Here is a 20303-nt window from a genome sequence, read left to right on the forward strand (position 1 = left end):
ACAGACTCTACCTCCCATGGCCACTACCAATGTAGCAATGCAACTGGAGAGTTATCACTCCTACTTAAGGTGATCTGAGCACTCCTTTTAGTGCTCCCAGCTCAGTCTACCACACAGACCTGCCTGGTACTTTTCAGGCAACAGTGAATCAATATCAGATTCACCTCCCTATTGACAAAAGGACTTCCTGACAATCTGAAGCGTTAATTTCTTAAAATGAGAGCTTATAATGAGGTTAGAGACAGAAATCTAAACAGCAATCCAGGCAGCTTGGGTCATACCCATCTCCTGATTTGCTGGCGCTGGAGGATTAGCTCAGTATTCTCCTCCTTTATGCCAAATATTTTTGGAAGGATCTCAGTGAGGGTCAGAACAGCATTTTCAAGATTGGGAGCACAGACCTGCTGTTCCTGCGCACATACTAGTTTACCTTAAGCTACAGGAGATGCTGTCTGCTATTCCACATCAGTGCCCTAGAGCACTAAAGGCGACTTCTCCCCTATAACAAGCCTTAGCATCAGTCACGGTGGATGGAGTAGGCCCGAGTACAAGCTGAGGCAAAGCAGGCTCTACTCACAAAGCTGTTGAACAAAACATGGATGAGATGTAATTCCCATGAGGCCAAGGAGCTCTGGACATCCAGAGATCTTCCAGCAAGGAGTCCACTCGCACTAGAACCACCCCCTCCCCCCCCTTCCTTCGCTTCACTGGGCTCTCGGGATCAGGCTCAGTTTGATGGACAGCTCAGTTTTCCACAAAGTTCTCAGAAGTGAAACAAGAACAGGAATCCATGACACTCACCACATCTGTGCTTGTAATCTTGGCCAGAAAGTCTGTTAGGCTGTCACCAGAGAGCGATCTGTCCCCATCATCGAGCTGAAGGCCACAGATGGCTGCTCCCACACTTCCAGTTGCTATCATTGATGGTGGGTACATGGTAAAGTTAAAATCTGTAAGAACAGATCTGGGAATTAGTCCAAGCCCAGACCAGAAAAGCTGTAGAACAGAGGCATCAACATAAAAGCCACACCCAAGAGTAAAAACGTAGAAAAACTCTTGGGTCTGACTGAGCTCATTAGTCACACTACTCATCACAAGTAGTCAAAGGAGATGTAACAGATCTGCAAATTAAGATGGAAATGCAGTTTAGTCTTTTATTCTCATTGATGCATAAAGAAAATCTGGAAAATTTTCAACAGTCTTAGTTAAAAAAAATAAAGGAAAGAAGAGAAAGGCTTTCTGTAATCAACATCAGAAATTTGGATCTTAGTCACATTAGAGCTCCATGTATAACTAGAAAACTAACTGGAATAAGGTTTCAAAAAACAATGAACTAAGATTTTAAATCACATCAAATTTAAAGACTTGATTAACTCAAGCATTTAAAGAACTGTTTGGGAAAGAGATTTTAATTAACAATTCATCTTTACTACTCTATGTTCAATATCTTTGCAATTAGCAAATGAGAATACTTACAGCTATGCTATCAAAGAAAAAACAAATGCCACATTTGTTTCTTAAAAAAATAATAGTAATGACAATTTGAAAAGCATTTCAAAACTTCTCACCCATCTGTGGAAATTAGGAGATAAATGAAAATTAAATTGAACGCTCTTGTGACCTTTATAAGGCCACCTTGTGTTTCATCCTGCTGAGGCACTGGCTTACCTGTACTTCTTTTACCTAACATGATTCTTGTTTTTTCTAGATTACAAATATCTTCCTAACATAAAACTTGGTTTGCAAGTTGTTTTAATCAACAATAGCTCATTAATAAACCCTTCTCTACCAATTTTCAGTCGGAGGAGGAGAAAGAAATCCAAGTAATATCTAGTACAAAACCAAAAAAAAAAAAAAAAAAGAAAAGCTCTTGATGTATTCAGTCTACTTTACAGTCACGTGGATACTGAAGACTGCCCTTCTGCTTAGGACATGTGCCAAGTCTTCTCTATTTAGCTAGCATAAATACTGTATGTAATTCTGATGATTTCTATCTAACTGCAGAAGTTTTAAACAGAGCTTTTTCTCCCTCAGCCTCCCAAATTCTTAGATGGCAGACACTGGAACAGATGTGGAGACATCATACTCTTCTCAAGGCTAAAGTACGTCCCTGGCATCCATGAGGAACAGAGCAGTAAGACTGCGACTCTGGTGATAACATTTATTTACAGGGACAGGAAGATGGATGTCAGAACTGGGGAAATAAAGGAAAGAGCTGAAATCCTCACACAGACTTACCTGTCTCATGGAGCCACTAAAAGACAACTACTTGCAGGTCATAGCTGCACACAACTGACCCTTTCACCCACAAAAACTGAGCTCAGAAGACTTCACACTCAGATACTTCTGAATGAGCAAATTCCCACTAACAGAACCAGTTAGTATGGACTATTATTATTACAAAAATAATAATTATACTGTAGTAGTGTATATAGAGGAAAGCTGATGGGCTTGGCAATTTTTATATTGCCCTAATTAACAGTTAAGTCAGGGGGAGACTTGACCCTTACTTGTCAGTATTGGACACAGCCCAGTGAGGGCTCATCTCAGCGCACATCACAAATCACGACACGAACATACAAAGAATTACAATTCCACTGTCAAAATCAGTGTTTCATATTTGCCTCACATAAATTCATCCTGCAGAGGAACCACCCAGCCTGTAAATATGTGGTGTAAACAAACAGCACTGCCTGATACATATAGCACAAGCATTCCCAGAACGTGCTATCCTCAGTGCCTCTGCCCATTACAGTTCTTACTGGGCCATTCCCCAAGAATATGTAATACAGTGAGATCTTAAGCAGCACTCACTACTTCTTCTGACAAGACATCTTGCTTGAAAACAGACGCTCAAAACAGCCTTTGCTTTTAAGACATTCTGTCTCTTCTCACTTACTAGAGGGCCTAGGTCTTGAATATGATGATTGTTACAGCAGCTCATTCCTGCACAAACTCACCCACAGATTGGGCAGCTAGTGGCTCTGTGGAAACATGGGCCTCCAGTTTACAAAGTTCAACCATGAAAATCAGGAATGATTCCAGGACTCCAATAAACAGGTATTTTTGTAAAGTACATAAACATTTATATGTTTGAATGATAGTCCAGAGAAAAGAAGCTCTGGGAACACCTAACTGGCAAGGCTGTACCTTGAATATTGTGCTCAGCTTTAGGCCCCTCACTACAAGAAAGACATTGAGGCCCTGGAGCATGTTCAGAGAAGGGCAACAAAGCTGGTCTAGAGTCTGGAACACAAATATTCCAAGGAGTAGCTGAGGGAACTGGGGTTGTTTAGTCTGGAGGAGGCTCAGGTCACTCCCTCCAACTATCTGAAAGGAAGTTGTAACAAGGTGAGGGTTGGTGCCATTCTGCCAAGTAACTAACTACTGATAGGACAAGAGGTAATGGTTTCAAGTATGCCAGGGAAGGTTGAGGTTGGGTGTTCAGGAAAAAAAAAAAACAACAACAACAAAAAAAACCCCAATATTCTCAGAAAGAGTAGTGAGGTATTGGAACAGACTGCCCAGGGAGATGGTAGAGTCACCATCTTTGGAGTTTTTCAAGAAAAGGGCAGATGCAACACTGACTACATAATTTAGCGGTATGGTGATGATCGGTTGATGATTGGACTAGATGATTTAAGTAGTCTTTCCAACCTTAATGATTATGATTGTGGCCTTCCAATACTAAAAGAAAGCTTGTAACAGGAGAAAGACCAACTTTTTTTTTTTTTTTTTTTACACAGGTGGCTAGCGAGAGGACAAAGGGAAGCAGTTTTAAACGAAAACAGGGGAGATTTAGATTAGATGTTGGGGGAAATTTTTCACTGGGAGGGTGGTGAGGCACTAGAACAAGCTGCCAGAAAAGCTGTGGATGCTCCCTGCCAGAGGTGTCCAAGGCCAGGTTGTAGGGGCCCTAGGAAAACTGACCTAGCAGCTGACAGTCCTGCCCACAGCAGAGTGGAGTGGAACTAGATGATTTTTAAGGTCCATTCCAAGCCATGCCATTCTGTAATTCATTCAGCCCCTGGAGCAAGTAAAAAATGTTTATAAACAATTAAGAAATATTCAAACAAAATTTATGGGTCCAAAAACCTTTTCCCACAGAGTGAATCCACTAATTTATATAGAAAGGAATTAAAGAAGGATATATTTCAACAGATCTGCTTCCACTCTTGTACATGCTGCAATTGCTTGGGTTTAGTGTCACCAGGTTAAGCCCTCGACTGGGAACAATGAGTTCAGGCTCTTTGACTTCAGTACATTTCAAATCCAGACACAGCAAGTTGTCATGGGAGCTGATGGCATTACTGGCTGATAACATGCGTAACAAAGTAGGCTGCGACACAATACCTGCTTAAGTACCTACGAGAGTACTGACTTCTATCTGGCAAATCTTTTTTTTTATTCATTAGCATGAACAACCGTGCTTTACCAAGGAGGTGGTGGGATGCATCTCCAGTATTTGATTTTCAGACTTAACAAAATGCCTTCTAATTATGCACAAGAACTAAGGAAATACCAGTGACAACAGATTTTCCGTAATTTATCCCTCCTTGTTGTAATCTTCAGGTAAGACATTGTAAAAAAAAAAAAAAAAATAATAATAACTCTTAAAAGAGTTTTTGGATGGTCTGTACAGTAGCTATAATGCAGTGGGTAAGAACAAAATGCCTCCACTGCAACCCAAAATTCACACTAGCAGCAGGGAAACAGATCCTCCTGGAGGCCCAGATGCCCATGTCCTTGCGAGTACTTCCACAACACAGCATTACTCAAAGTGTCTGGCAGGGGAGAACAGAGTAATGGGGGATGCTTATGCTGTGCACCCAATGAATCACAGAATATCAGTGACTGGAAGAGACCTGAAAGATTACCTACTCCAATCCCCCTGCCGGAGCAAGAACAACTAGATTAAGTCACACAGGAACACATCCAGGTGGATTTTGAATGTCTCCAGAGAAGGAGACTCCACAACTTTTCTGGGCAGCCTGTTCCAGTGTTCTGTTACCCCTACTGTGAAGAAATTTTTTCTCATATTTATGTGGAACCTCCTATGTTCTAGCTTGCACCCACTGCCCCTTGTCCTATCACCGGATGTCAAATCAATGCTCAGTACAGCTCAAGCCACGTGTCCAGCATCCCCTTCGACCTTCCTTGGCTCCCGGAAACTTACGTTAGGATCTCCACATTACGTGAACGTTGGTTTTCCTTTTAAATCTACAAGTTACGCACTCCCAAAAACCGTCTTCATAGGAAGCCAAATAAAAGAGCCACAGTGCCCCTGCCAACTAGCACTGCTGTAGGTCGGCTTCCACGTGGGGTCACATGAGAACATTTCTATGCCCAGTAACCTTGTTAGTTCCCTTAATGTCATTCATAATGCAAATGAGACAGCAAGCAAATGGCCAGAGGCCCAGATTGACTAAAGCTCAGCATCCTGAAAGTCTTACACTGCCTCTAGCTCTAAACTAACTTCCCTCCATAACAAGCACCATAAACTTGGCTATCAAAGCTACACATGCCCAGCCTTTGTTGTGCAACAGGCAGCGATTTGTATCACTCGCCCCTATTTTTAGCATATTAATTAACTAATGCAACTGGTGAGGCAAGTGTCTCCAAATGGAGAGTGTGGCACCATTGTCTGAAGTCATCACCTCATCTTACGCTATTGAAAATCATGACAGTGACCCTCCTGCTGATATGAATTTAACCTGACATGTCCATAAAGGGATGGGGGGGTGGTGGACCAATTTTGTGCACATGGTTCTCCAGATCACCCTGGACCCTATTAGTGCAGAAAGAGCTCATTGAAAGAAAAGAAGCCACATTGTGCTAGGCCACCTAGAGGGTTGAATAGAAAAAGCTGAGGAAAAGAGCAGGCAGTGGAACAAAGGCATTAATTAACATATTTCCATATTCAAACAAAGTAATAACTACGTGAAATGTTTTTCAAGGTGCAAAGAAAGCGTGAGTATTAAGCACCATATCTGATGGGATGCAGAACCCCTCCCCAAGTCTCTTACCTTTTATCAAGAAATTCCAAAAAAGCTTTTTACACGTTATTTTAGATTGTAATCCCCGTACCCCAATTCCTCTGTGGTAACTCAAATCTTGCCATCCTTACAGGTAAACCCACACCCAGACTTAAGACAAAAGCTTGTCCTGACATTTAAGAAAAAAAAAAAAAAAAATCATAATAAAAGGGAGAAGAGGATTTAAAACATTTGGCTTTTAGACGTGTACTTTCACTTAAAATTCTTGCTGGTGCTGATAAAATCTGAATTAGAGAGAGGACCTTATAAAAAGCGCTTCTTACAGGACACCTGAAATCAGGCTATGAGCTAGATCCCTCTTTCAAATCCACACATAACCCTGGTTAAAGCAAATCCAGTGCCTGCTCTCAAGACATAGCACTGACTTTTAACTTTGCAACTCTACATCAACATACAGAAGTCTTGTTGAAAGTAAAAGAGATAGCACAAGTCTAGGAAAGTACGAACATTCAAATACTTCAAGGAAAGAAACGGCTTTTTAGAAAGCAGAATTTGTTTTGCCTTCTATACCCAGGTAATAAGTGAACCATCCTCATCTTCAACTGCATCTTTTTTTCCTTGAAAGACAATAAAAATCTAGTCTGACTTCTACAGGCAATTTCAGGGCTGGAAAGAAAAAAAAAATATATAAGAAACAGCATCATTTGAAAGACAGCCACCTATGGACCAGACAGACAGATCAAATTCAGGGTACCTAGACTTCTTTCAAACAGTATGTTCTACACCAATGTATGCACATGCCAAGAATGTTTTTCTGCACATGCAGCAAATGTGACAAATAGTCAGGTACCCTGCAAAGAACAGTTGAGCTATTTTGCTGGCTCACTCCTGCAAGCAGATCCAGTGAACTTCACTATGTATCTGAATCAGGAAAATCAGAAGTTGACAGTCAGACTAAAGGACACAACCAGAGCTGGGAACTCAGAGTTACCTATGCAAGAAAACTGCTAGAAGGGAAAGTACATCAACACCAGGCTGAACATCCTCAGTGTGCCAAGTGCAAACTCCACCTTCTTACAATGACCTTTGTTACTGCTCTGGCTGCAGGCCATTATTTTAACAGCCAACATTCATCCCTAGAATTTGAGAGAGGCATTTGCAGCTCTGCAAACAAACAGTACGGGAAACTCTTCTCTTGAGAAAGGCAACAGTTCTTAAGGGTGGGAGAAAAGAGAATTTAAAGAATAGTATGTTAAGTCCATTGGGAGAACAGAATGATGACAGTCAACAATATCCATCTATAAACTGCTATTTAAATGCTTACATCCCAATTTCACCTAGCCTTGAACTTCACCCAGCCAGTGATATTACCATGAGGACAAGCATGGATTTTCATTTTAGGAGATAAGTTAAAAACAAAAAACAAAAAACATAGGAAAACAATATAAGCAATGCTTTTGATTCTTGCCTGGTTTGATCCCAATGCACGCACTTCCAATCAGCTGCTTTCAAAAAAAAAAAAAAAGCACATGGACACTAGTTCACATGCTTTTTTGAATGCAGTCAGTAGATTTTTTTTCCTCTTGCTTTTGCACTTTACAATGCACAGAATTTTTTCCCCAATGTTAACTATTTCTGCTTTTAAAGGCATAATCAGCTGACTCCTTAGCACTTCAAAAAATGTTACACCAGTGCCAAGTATGACCAAAGAAGAGACTATTAAGTAAAATAGGATGCAGATGTAAGTGCTCCTTTCCTTTGAGTAGGTGGGAGGGCAGACATTTAATTCTACTCCTGGGTTATAATAATGCTAAGAAGATTGGCCTTGGCATTAATGTATTTAAACCATCCTAAATGCTAATGCTATCTCACAACCCAAGTGAGATAGAGACTGGAAAACATGCTGAGCACTTTACATAAGCAAGTATATGAGCACTCAACACAACATGCTCATTAGCTGATGATAAACTATTTCTGAACAACTATTTTTTATGATCATTATTGTAATTTGTTCTACAAATTCGATACGATAGCTTAATCAAGATCATGATTACATTTAGCACTTAAGCCATCAGAAGGTCAGAACTGCAACAGGTAGGAAGAACAGTAACTTATCTGACAGCATAGGAATTCTGCCAGTGTATGTCAGCAAAGGCTCTTTTTCCTTCACTTTTTTCTGCCTCATCTTCCCCAGTCAGATGGTTCTACACAAGTACTCCCCAGGCCCTGCCTGCTTGCTGATGGACCAGTAATGGCTTCTGGAGCTTCACTCTGCCAGAGAGTTTGATATACTAATATGAACTGTCCCACCCAGGAACAAGCAAGCCTTCTTTTGCCTAGCAATAAAATCATGAGGATTATTCTTTCTTCTGACACATAGTTATGCAAGAACTATTTATGCAACTACTATTACTTCACAACACTTATTTTCCTTCTATGAGTCTGATCCACTTAACAAAGCCTCTGTGGACTTTTTTCCTCTCTCTATGAAGAGCAGATTCAGACTAAAACATATAGTGTGCTTCATGTTCTGCAGGCACCGAACCTAAAATGTCTTACATTGGCTAAAAGGGAAAGAATGCACAGTACATTGCCCAGCAGGAGTCCTGAGAACCTCCTGGTGTTACACAGCACTCCACGTGGTTATCCTCCAGGTCACCAGGATTAGGGGAGTAACTGCAGTCTTTGCTCAGACAACACTTCTATTGCACTGATTTCCATAGAACTTCTGTCTGAGTAAGGACCCAGGATTTGGTCCAGAAGTAAACAAACAAATACCCACACATATAAGGGGAAGGAACAACAAACAACATGTTTCACCTTTCTCAGCTTTCTAGCATAGATGATTAAAGCCCCAGAAACAGTGGGCAGATATCTAGCACACACTACAAAACTGGCTTAAAACTGAAATACAAAAGCAAAAGTCCATACAAAGAGATGAGTCTAGAAATCTATACAGTTGCCCTCTGTCTCTGAAAATCTGCAGCGCTTTCTGCTTTCAAGTTTTATACACCATTCACATAAAATGCCAAAAATCTGTTCACTGTTATTGGCTTCTCTATTACTGCCTGTGCCCCAAAAATACACAGTTCCTCTTACTGGAAGCCTGGTTTGCCTCTCCTCCCTCAAAATCCATTCCTTTGTAGGTCCATAGACACAAAAAGCTATCCTCTGCCAAAACAGTGCCATGTACAGCCTCCATCATGACAGCTTAGCACAGGGAAGCTGTCAGATATCTCTAGTGCTGCACAACCTGAAAGAAGAAAGAATAAAAGGCAAGCTGAAGTGGAGGAAACAGGGAACAAACGGTCTTCCTCCTGCCTGCAACGTGGCACGTCATGTACATAGCTCTGCAGTCAAGACATTTCCTGCTCCTCCAGGAACAACTCCACAACTTGAAACACATGAAGTGGGCTCATGGCAGAACAGTGAGGGATAAAAAGTTACCAACAGATATAGCTAGGACAAGAGCAGCAAAGAGATGTGATTCTGGAGGTCAAAATAATGATTTCTCTTGGGCTTGCAAATAAGCAGGATCCTCTTAATCTGAAACAGAGGTAAGCATCTGGTTTTATTATACATAAAGGCAGAGAGTCTGGCTGCAGATCTCAGGTGCCTTTAAGTTTCATAAGATTCCTGAAGAAGATTTTAGCTTACAGCAGTGGCCACCAGCAGGGTAAGAAAATGAATGACATTGTGAAAGACAAGCACGTGTCAGCACATGCTGACACATCTGAACGCTGTTACTGTGCAGTGAGTGAAGCAGCTTGAAGAAAGCTGTCTTACGTACAGTCAGTTCCCAGACAAAAGGCTCTGCTCTCCCTCACTCAGCAGTATCCTGCTGGCAAAGATGCTGCTTTACAAACACAGGCAGAGCTGGTCCAGGGGTGTGCTTCACTGCCAGACCCTTCCAGAAGGGAACAAGGCTTCAGAAAGCATTGCAACAGTAGGGTAGAGGAAAAAGAAAACCTCTTGTTCAGAGAACACGCTTCTGTCTTGCCTAGAAGTAGTATGTTCAGATGGAACCAACAGCAAGGAGGGACACGCTCCAGTTTAAGTCATGCTCATGTGAATCATTACTCGCTGCAATGAATGGGGAGAGCGGCACAGAGAGAAATGCAGAGACTGAAAAACTACTGGAGAGCAGAAGTCATCACACTGAGATGAATCAGGACGGAAAACCAGAGACAGTACTGAGCTCAAGACTGAAGCCATTAGCCAACCATCAAGACCAGGTCTAGTAATGCTTCAGAATCAAAAACAGGCTCAACACACGCATGGAAGGAGCAAGGGAAAAGTCATGTCACGTCATATGTCAAAGGAGGTCATCTAGCTGAAAGAATGCAAATGGAGAAACGAAACAACAGACTTAATACAAGCTGGCAGAGAGCAGAAGCTCTCAGAGAGAAAGGGAAAGAAGAAACAGAATGGCCGATGAAGAGAGCTCCATAACAAATAAGAGAAAAAAAGGAAATAACAACTGGATCTGGAAATAAGATTGGTAAGAAGGGGCTTTTTTCACATAGGAGAGTAAGAACAGCATTGAGAAGAGTAGGGTAGCATTAAGCGGGTAGGGAGAGAATGCAAAGCCAGTATAAAGCTGATGTAACCGATTAATTTTAAAGTAAAATGCTAATTAGGCCAGAGATATCTGATGGCTTACCAAGATTGATCCTGTAGATTTGGAGCAGTATTTCTAATGAGCTCCATGTCCTTCTGCCTGAAAGGGATCACACAACAGTGGGAAAAAAAGGGAAAGCTACAGCACTGCAGTAACTGAAATGTTAATCACCCTAAAACAGTCCAAATTAGCATTCTTTAAAACATATCAACTGAGGTAGCAAAAACTGGCCTACATTGTAAAAACAGTCTCTACAAGAAGCAGGCATAGTGGTAAGCAGTTATGCATTGATATTATCCAAAAGCTGTATCTGATGTTCCTTTTCCGTCTGTAAATACACAATGGGAAATGACTCTCTCATAACTGCATATCAAGTTCCCATCACAAAAGACTACACATATCAAACTGTAGAGAGCCTACACATTAAGTCACGTACTACCCTGAAATACCCCTGTAAAACATGGCATGCTGCCCATCTACTCCAGATTTAGCTCCTGTGAAAGTCTAATATGGTTAATCCTTTCAATGAAAATTAGGGTACATTTAGCTTTTGTATACCAGAAAGAAAAAAAAAAGAAAAAAAAAACAGAAAAAAAACAGGATTTTACAGATAAATATCTAGTAATTGTTTCCATGGAATAGAGACTTTTGCTCTTACGTAAAGCGTCAGAAACCATATACAACCAAACACAAGAAAAAATGAAAACATAATGGTTCCTTACATATGCTTTCACTGCTTACTTGAAAACAAGCTTGAGAAAGAATCCTAATGTTCTGGGTTGTTTTTTTTTTTTTAATTACTTTTAACATTTTCATTCTCAGTGCTTCAGTAAAGTAACAGGATCACATTAACTGGACAGGGTCCAGTTAAAGTTATAAAACTTGTCATTAGCCCAAAATGAATGTTATGTCATGACAGCTTCTACTACTTTGGCTATCCCATATCTGTTTGTACAAACAACCTGTGGCCCTCTGAAAACAGTAGTGAAACGGGCAGAACAGAAAATCAAACTAATTCAATCTTTCTGGCACCATGTGTTAGTCAGTAGGTACAGAACTGCCGGCACTTTACAGCTCCCCGCTACAATATCATCAATACACAGCATGAAGGCCTATTTGCAAACCGTCCCAAGAGCAAGAAAAGTTCTTTCAACACCACGATAAGGATCCAGAGACGAAAAGCCTTTGTGCCACCAGCAACTCATCTTTCCATCACACCACATGCAGGCATACCCAGAGCACCTTAGCCTACCTGTGGCACAAAGGGCAATGAACGTTTGTGCATGTTTCCGGATCAAAACCAACTTGTCTTTAGGTAGAGGCAGCTTCCGTAGAATGTGCTCAATGAAATCATGTGGGGTGACTGCTGCAAGGTTCCACTTCAACTTCCCCAGTACCACGAGCTCCCATTCCTGCAGGGGTTAGTGTGGAGAAGACAAGCCATAAGCAACCTGCAGAAAACACTTTATTTCTCTGATTGTAATTATATCACTACTAAATTGGTTTTGCGCAAAGGTTTTTTTTTTTTTTTTTTTTTTTTTTTTTTTTTTTGAGTATGCTCCTACTGCTTTGTAGCTGTTTACTTCATTCTCTGCTCCCCCTTCCTCCCCCCATCAACACTGGAAAAGTTAAACTGTACTGGAAATAATGAGATCTGGCAGCTCCAACCAAGATTTTACTCTTTTTGTATTGTGTTGAATGCCCACCCACAAAGTTTAGCCTGCAATTACATTCTGACAAGGTCATTGTGGTCCTTTCCTAGTAACTTCTTTTAAAAGGCTATAGTTATTCCTTCATATCATTTAAGGTCCTAGGTATAATGACACCAAAATAATTTACATATACACTCCCTTTCAAAATGGGGGAAATCCATTTGATGGCATTCTCTCCAAAACTCTAGTAAAAAGTTCCCGCAGACAAACCTGGTGGTGCTTAAAGTTTTGCAGAAAGAAAATGCTCGTTAACACAGTTAAGAAGTGGCCTATACAGATTATACACCAATAATGTAGGATCTAACCCCACACTATTTGCATGCCCCAAACTCCCAGTGAAATCAGAGGAAAACTTGGGTGGGTATGTAACTACTGGCCATTCACTACAATGTGACACAGAAATGATACCTCATCAACAAATCTGATCCTCCTCACAGGACTTATACCTACTTTGTAAACATTTAAAATAAAGTTTTGAATACCTTTCCGTGCTCCACAGTGTGAACAAAACTCAGGCCTCAGCCTTGTCCCTGTCTCATGCAACTATCAGTCATTAACTAAATTCCATGCCCTGATTCTTGAGTCTTAATAATGCGTTAGCCTGATGGAACCCAGCATAGCAGGGTGCCCCAGCTAAGTTTGTAGAGTTCCCAAGCCAAAAAAAAAAAAAAAAAAAAAAGTCCTTTAATTTTGCAGTCGAGGAGACGTCAATGAGGGTTGCTGAGAAACCATAAACATGGACCCTACAATGCAATTTCTGCAGCCATTTCTCTGAATAGATGCCTGCTGTAACAGCAAGTTACTTTCCTATAGACATTCCTACTGGATTACGGCAAAGCTCACCATTGCTTGGAAATCTCACATTCATGTAGGTAACAGAACCTATAAATGTTTTTCTTTCTCAACTCATGAAACATTTGAACAAAGTGGCAATTTATGTTAACTGAGGACCAGCAACCACAAATAATGGGACAGATTCTGATAGGGAAAAAAAAGCATAGAAGGCTATGCAGGGAAGCTCTTAAAACAGGCTTCAATCAATGTGACATATGAAGAAGTACATTATCACTTCCTTCTCACATGGGACATGGCATATCCTGGGGCAGCCAACACCATCTATGGGACACCTGTGACAGCTGTGTCAGGGCTTGCAGCCCACAGCCCTTTATTCTACAGATGACTGAGTTCCTGGCCCTTCCCTGGGGGAATTCCCACTGGCTTCACCAAGTGATTAATTCTGGTGAGATTCAGCTTGCTACACGTAACCAACAGGATCTGTGACAAAAAATCTGAGCAATACATCTCACAGGCAGGCTCAACGCTCATCTAGCGCTCTGTAAACGTTAGTTATTCCAATAAATGACTGTGATTCTGTTTCCACTCTTCCTGATGTCTGTTTTCACCTTGAAGTCATCAACATCAGTACCAGACGGGCCTGTTAACTTATAGTGTTTAACCGAGCTCAATTTTCACCTCGGAGATAACAACTGGAAACCATACCTGCAAGAACAAAGACACAACTTCCTCAGCTGTAACAGCGCCTGAAGCCAACCCCCTATCAGCCACACAGTACCTGGCACCTCAACCTTCCTCGACGACATCCTGCAGCCAAAGTCCCCTCTTGCTGCAGAACGAGACCAACCGCACTGCCTCCCGCAGCGCCTCTAACTGCAGCACCAGGTGGTACTTCTGCAAGGCCTCGGAGGGCAGATGGCTGCGTCTCCCTACTCCGCGCAAGGCCGGCAGGCAGCAGTCGGGGAGCTGGGCGGCCTGGCAGCGCTTCAAGGGATGAAGTCATGCCCGGTTCCGCGTGTCTGCCACCAGGTGGCGAGGAAGTGCCACGCTGAATCGCGCAGCGCCGGTGGCCCCGCGGTGCACGTGTGCGCCCGCGGCCCCGGGGAAAAGGCCCCGCGGGGAGAGCCCGGCGCCAAGGTGGAAGGCGTACACTTTCGGCAGCTCCGGCTGCCAGCGCGCCAGACAGCGGCACAGTAAAGGGGAGCTGGATACCGCGTGGTGTACAGCTGCGAATGAGCCAGAAGCGGTGGCGGTTGACCCCCCTGCAGTCCCGCCCCTCGGGCACAGCACGCTGGAGTTTTGGGTCGATCCCTCTTAGTCACGTGGGTGCCTCTAGCACGTTTGACAATTCGCAGAAGAGTGTGTGGAGGAAAAAAAAAAAAATAGTGAAAAGCATGATTTTGAAAGAGGGGTGGGCAACAGGGTGGCACGAGTGCCAACTTACTGGGGGGGGGGAAAGAAGGAGAAAAGCAGAGAAGGCTGTCAGAGAGTGCTGATGCAGAGGGCAGATGTTCTTGAGGTGTAAGGGGGCTGCTTACCAGCAGCTCTTGGGGTTTGATGGAATTGTCCGTGTATATGCAAAGCTTCTCTGCTGTGAGGGGGATTGTCTCTTTTAGCTTGGAGGCCAGGAACATGCACACTGCCCCCAGTAGCTGCAGATGGCACTTTCGAGTGGGCACCACAGCTAAGAATCTGTCCAAGTAATTCATAGCCAGAGGGAAAACTTCTTCTTCACACTTCTGTTCTTCACAGACCTGCAGGCAAGTAGCACGGGTAGGGGGGAGAAAGAGACAAATAAAAAAAGAAAAATAAATGACTAATCCCACAAAACATACTAGTGCCTTGGCACTTTAGCCCCTCCTGATTTTCTTTATCGGGGAGCTAAATTCTGGGGGAGGGAGATACCTCTGGAGAGGCTGGGAAGGCTTGTCAATCGGCTTTCACATTCCTTTAGTCCATTGAATGAGAAATGAATTCAAGACACTGTGTGGGAGAGCCGAAAAGCCTCATCCAGCTGCAAGCTAGCAGCCTCCGAGATTTTTTTTCAGTAATTTCGTCATATTTTCAAAAAATCGATGAAAATATCTTAATCTCTCCAAGAGACTTAGTTTTGGTGCTGGTGGCATCCCGGGGCGGTCCCCCATCGTTTCCGACAATTGCAAAAATTCCCCCGGGGGGCATCCTCCAGACCCACGCCCGGGGGGGGGAAGGAGGAAAGGCTGGGAGAAACGCAGCAAGGGCGAGCTGGGGTGGGGAGAGGCTGAGCGGCTAGAACGCAGAGAAGGAAAGTGAAAAAAAAATATTTCAAAAATTTACCAAAAATCGGAGCCGGCGAGAAAACGCGCCAACTCGCACATGAAAACCGAGCAGGGGGTCCGGTCTACCCAACCCAGGGAGCTGAGGGGGAAGGTCTGATAAAAATCCACCCCCCAGAGGAGATCAAAAGGGGCAAATCAGGACGGTGGGGCCACGGCAAGGCAGTCCGCGGGGCTCTGGCCCGCGACCGCCTTGCACTAAATAGCGAGGTGCGGGGAGGCTTCGCAGCCTGCTCGCTCTTCCCAGCAGCCCCCGGCCACGTTGCGGTCCCGGGGCGTGGCGGCAGGGTGCTTCGGGGTGCCCCTTCTTTGGAAGGAATGGTAAGACGGGCTGAGCGCCTCCGAGCAGTTGCATGCAGCTCAATATGGCGAAAAAAAAAAGGCACGTCTTAACCAGTGCATACGTGGTCGTAAAATGCTTGCCGAGCAAAACGTGGGGGGCACTCGTCACCCTCCGTCCCTTGCCCTACCCTAGCTCCCTTTTCCCAGAAGGTCCTCAATCCCAGGCGCTCGCAGCCGGAGATGGCTCATCTTTTTACTTGCAAATGACTTTTCCAACCTCCCCCCCCACCCCTTCCTCCCCTCTCGGCACCCCGCTTTGAGCGGTGGCAGCCCCCGGCAGGGCCATTTCCCTCGAGGACTGGGGGATGCTCGAAGCCCCTGCCCCCACCTCAACCCGACGGGTGCTGGGCAGGCTCTGTCGGTGGAATAAAAGCGAGAAAATAGAAATATACACAAGAAGTAAAATCCACCGCTACCGGAGGGGTAAATGGGTGTGGGGGTGAAAGGACGAGACAGACGTAGGTGCTGCTCGCGGGTCTGCCTTCACCAACCTCCAGCATCCAAGTGGCCACCATCCTCCTCATGAAGGGCTGGATGTCCTTCTGCACGCACTTGAAGTAGGAGCACTGGGGCAGATACCGCTCCTCTATCGTCAGTAAGTTGTGCAAAACACGGTCGTCGTAGAGCAAGCTCGGGTCCGGCAAAGCTCTCCTCATGGGATCCACTTCGCAGCACAGCAACTCCATGTTCCCAAAGCGATCTCCCTCTTACTCTGATGGAAAAGTTTTTACGGGGGGGGGGGGAGGGAGGGAGAGAAGGAAGGGGGTGGGGAAAGAAGGATAAAGGAGGAGGGCGGCGGCGTTTCTAGCCCGTTCCTGCCTCCCTTGAAGTTCGTTTGTCCTTCTCTCTTGATTTCTAGCCTAAAGTTGAAGTGACGCAAACCACTAGGGCAGGCAGCTCTCGTTATTATGGAGCACTGCAGCTGGTCAGGCGTAACATCAAACGCGGATCGCTGTTGTTTTTTTTTGTGTGTGTGTGTTTTTTTCTTTTCCACTCTATAAGCTAACAAGGAACCCGGAGGCCCTCGAATAGGGAGACACATTCACAAACGTCAGTTTCTCTTTTTCTTTACAGCGGCCGAACAGAACTTGTTCCACACTTTCCTTTTCCAGGAGCCTGCCTGAATCTGAACTCCCCTTTTCTGAGAAGCCATGGGCTCCCCCGGCACCCACAGACACTACATGGTCTGTACGCGAAATGCCCTGGTTTGGGTCAGCGCCAGATGCGCGTCCCGGCCCCCCAGGCGCCTTACCCACTCCTCCCCCTTATACACCCTGACTACGCAGCCATGGGGGCAGAACCTGTTAACTGCAGCCTAACAGCAAACGCGGAAGAAGAGCTCCTTGAAGGGTGAGCCTTCGGCAGCGTTTTCAGGGTGAAATGTAGCGATAATCAGACTGTTACTTTCTCCGCTCCATTTCTAGCAGGCGAGCTGCTTTAGCAGCGCACACTCACAGCGATACAACTTTTAGGAAATGTCGCGGGTGGAGAAGGGAGGGCCGGATGGGGGCAGGGACAGTCCCGCACCGTGCGATTTCACCCCTCCTCACGCCAGCCATGCTCGCCGCTGCCGCCGAGCGCAGCCCACCACGCGCGTCCGCGGCACGGGGCCGACCGCTCACGCTTCATGTCCGCTTTCTGCACGAACCACCTGCCCCAGCCCGCACCTCGCTGCCTCGCCTACCTCTCGGCCGGCGTAAAGCAGCCGCCTGGAAAATGTGTCAACTTTGTGAAGCCTGTGCTGCAGCCCGCTGCGAGGCTGAGGCTCCCGAGGGAGAAGGAGCCACCCACCGCCGGAGCCGAGCTCCTGGGGCGCGGAGGCGGCCCCGAGGTGCGTGCGGATAGCACGCTGCCGGCAACCGCCCCCACTCCCCAACGCTGACTGCTGGTAGGGAAATACCGCCTTAAAAGTGCGAGTGCGGAGTTTAGGGCGCCGCTTCCCCTCCCTCTATTTGCATAGCCAATGGCTCTGGGGCTCTCGCTACTGCGCGCTCATTGTTACCGGGCAGATTGGATCTTAAGGACGCGTGCTGCCCGATATGGAAAGCAGCGCGAGTGGGCTGGGGGCGAGGTGCAACTCTTTACCTGGCCGTGCCGGCAGCCCTGGAGCTGCAAGCGATGAGGGGGGCCCTTTCCAGTTCTCGCTCCTCCGCAGTGGACCAGGAGGAAGAGAGGGAGGGAGGGATGGCACCCCTGGGTTGCATTTCTTCGGGGTGCAGTCACTGAGGCTCCTCTGCAACACCGGTAGGGATAGCCCCGTAGACAGCCTTCTCTTTTGCTCCCATATAACAAGCGGGACTCCCTTCCCGCGACCCTTCAACTAACGGTAGGCAGACGAGCCCTCCGCGCGCTGCTGCTGGCATTTTCCCCACCAAATAATTTGCATGTCTCCCTCTCCTCGTCCCGTCCATGAAGTGAGGGGAGCTTTCAAGCACAGGAGGAACACGGAGGCTGCGGGCACCGTGTGCGGCCCCTTTATCCTTCAAGACGAGTGCACACTGCGCGCTTGGGCAGGGATTCGCTTGCCGAGTTGCGTTAACGACGGTGAGGGGTCCCGCTGTACGTCGGGAGTGGCCAGCCGCGATCTGCTGCGGCGCGTTGAGCTCCTCAGTGAAAGGCTGTTTAACTTCCACCGTTCATTTCCCCTTCCTGACTACTCCTGTAAACAGGGAGCGTGTTGTGTCAGCCTACGTTTTCCTTCTCCAAACTTAAATTCATAAGTGCTCTCGTCTGACTTTGTAGCCCGACAGTGCAGCGTTTGTGATTTATGCAGGTTTCGAGGGGCAGGATGACGAGCACCCTAATTGTTCGGCACCGATCTTCCGAAGTGGAGTGATGTCTGGGGTAAGAAGGGGAACTGGGGAGCCTTGGGAGCCACGCGCCTCACTACAGGGAGGCCGTCACGACCCGCCAGAGGGTCCTGCCTCCCCGCCGTTTTGGCTGGGGGAGGGCCCAATTAAAAGAAATAAAAATCAGTAAGTCAGTCCACGGAAGCATTTCAGCCCCACACGTGGAGGTGTCGCAGATCTGCAGCCACGTCGGAGTAAAAAAAAAAAAAAACCAAAAAAAAAACCACAAAAAAAAAAAAAAACAAAACAACCCCCCCCGCAAAAAAAAAAAAAAAAAAAAATCCTCGATGCCATGGCTTTTAAGGTCACTAACCGTTCACAAACGGAAAACGCTGGTCCACTGAAATGAGACCGCACTGCAGGAAGCCGGGGCGGTGGCGAGGAACCCCGGTGGGCCGGGGCGGTGCCCAACCGGCGCCGCTGGCTGCGGTATACGCGACGTCGCCGCTTCGCCTTGTCCCCGTGTCCACGTGTGCTGCCGGGTGCGTTTGGAGACAACAGATGTTTTTACATGGAGAGATTACCGAGTGCCATATGTTAAATACCGCTCGCCCTTCAAGAAAAACAAAACAAACAAACAAAACCCACACACAAACTTTTCTCCTTTAGCCGAGCTACTCCGGGCATTTAAAGGCATAAGTCAGCGAAGTGAATCCCGCCGGCGTGTTCTCGGTGCGGTGCAGCAGTGTGTCAGGTCCGCGGGACGGGACGAACAGACCCCAGCTCGTCCTGCAGGTGATTAGCTCGGTGTTACGGCTACCGATTACCCAATTCCTGATCAGTTCTCATGAAGTCAGTAACACATAACTGCGTTTTATCAGTGTCACCTCAAGAGCGCTGTAAAACACTGTGACCTTCATTATTATTATTGTTGTTGATATACCCTTATTTCGTCATTACTCCCACTTACTTTGTTTTCTTTGGAAAATCCAAAAAAACACTCTTGAAAATGTTTCAGAGGATGGATGGTATCGTATCAAGTTTTGTTCTTGAGCCATAGATTAGTAGGAATGTGTGTGCACGCTGGGTGGACACAAGAGTTTTGTTTGTATACTGGAAATAAGTATTCCTTGCAGTGCTTGAAACCTGAAGACTGGAGTGTGAAACATGAGAATCTGAAAGTGAAACCAACTGGAAGGCAGGAAAAAAAAAAGAAAAAAAAAAACAACCCCAAAAACAGAAACAGATGAATGTATTTCCACACTTTCCATGCTGAAGAAAGCGCCAGAAGCAAACACCATATATAATAAAATATGCATTAGATTTGAAAGAAAATTATGCCAGCTGCGGTCACTGGATACAGCCTATCTTGGTATTTTCTTTTTTTTTCTTCCCCTTTTTTCTTTAATATCTGATTATTATCTGCTTAATTGTAAAATTCATGTTGTGCATTCAGTGGGAACAAAGTGATATAATTCACTCTTTCCTTTGGTTTCTTATTAAAGGTTGGAAAGGGATTTGTATCCCGCAGGGACTACTGCATATTGCCTATGTATTTTCAAGGAGTCATTTCCAACTGTAAGCGCAATTTTCAGCGCTACAGATCTGTCTAGTTGGAGCTTTATCATTAACTGTCCCTTCAAACAACATAATTGCCAAGCAGGTGAAATATGTCCTGTAATAATACTTGCTTTTAGATGGTCATTTTATGAAGACGCAACAGTTACAGCTTT

At 45.2% G+C, this 20303-nt stretch overlaps 1 protein-coding gene and 1 long non-coding RNA gene across 15 annotated transcripts in view; one reads left to right on the forward strand and one right to left on the reverse strand.

Moving 5' to 3' along the window:
* CCND2 (cyclin D2) overlaps nt 1–17625 on the reverse strand; it is a 48262-nt gene extending 30637 nt beyond the window's left edge. For 9 of the 12 annotated variants that reach the window (XR_014885866.1, XR_014885855.1, XM_085233942.1 and 6 more), the window contains exons 1-6: nt 17466–17625; nt 16273–16493; nt 14663–14878; nt 11870–12029; nt 10660–10716; nt 802–950 (exon numbers count right to left, since the gene is read on the reverse strand). Coding sequence is in view for 10 of the 12 variants with exons in the window: in XM_085233942.1 (XP_085090068.1) it covers nt 802–950; nt 10660–10716; nt 11870–12029; nt 14663–14878; nt 16273–16467 (777 nt within the window). In the remaining 2 variants the exon portion in view is untranslated. The remainder of the gene's footprint in view (nt 1–801; nt 951–10659; nt 10717–11869; nt 12030–14662; nt 14879–16272; nt 16494–17465) is intronic. The other 3 variants (XM_085233913.1, XM_085233962.1, XM_085233904.1) reach the window with 2 other exon arrangements.
* Nucleotides 17626–17749: 124 nt separating this feature from the next.
* LOC146545410 (uncharacterized) overlaps nt 17750–20303 on the forward strand; it is a 155006-nt gene continuing 152452 nt past the window's right edge. For all 3 annotated transcript variants that reach the window (XR_014885921.1, XR_014885915.1, XR_014885922.1), the window contains exon 1: nt 17750–19942. This is a non-coding gene — a long non-coding RNA (uncharacterized LOC146545410). The remainder of the gene's footprint in view (nt 19943–20303) is intronic.

Source organism: Meleagris gallopavo, chromosome 1, assembly GCF_905368555.1.
Source record: "Meleagris gallopavo chromosome 1, MGAL_WU_HG_1.1, whole genome shotgun sequence".
Taxonomy (NCBI): Eukaryota; Metazoa; Chordata; class Aves; order Galliformes; family Phasianidae; genus Meleagris; species Meleagris gallopavo.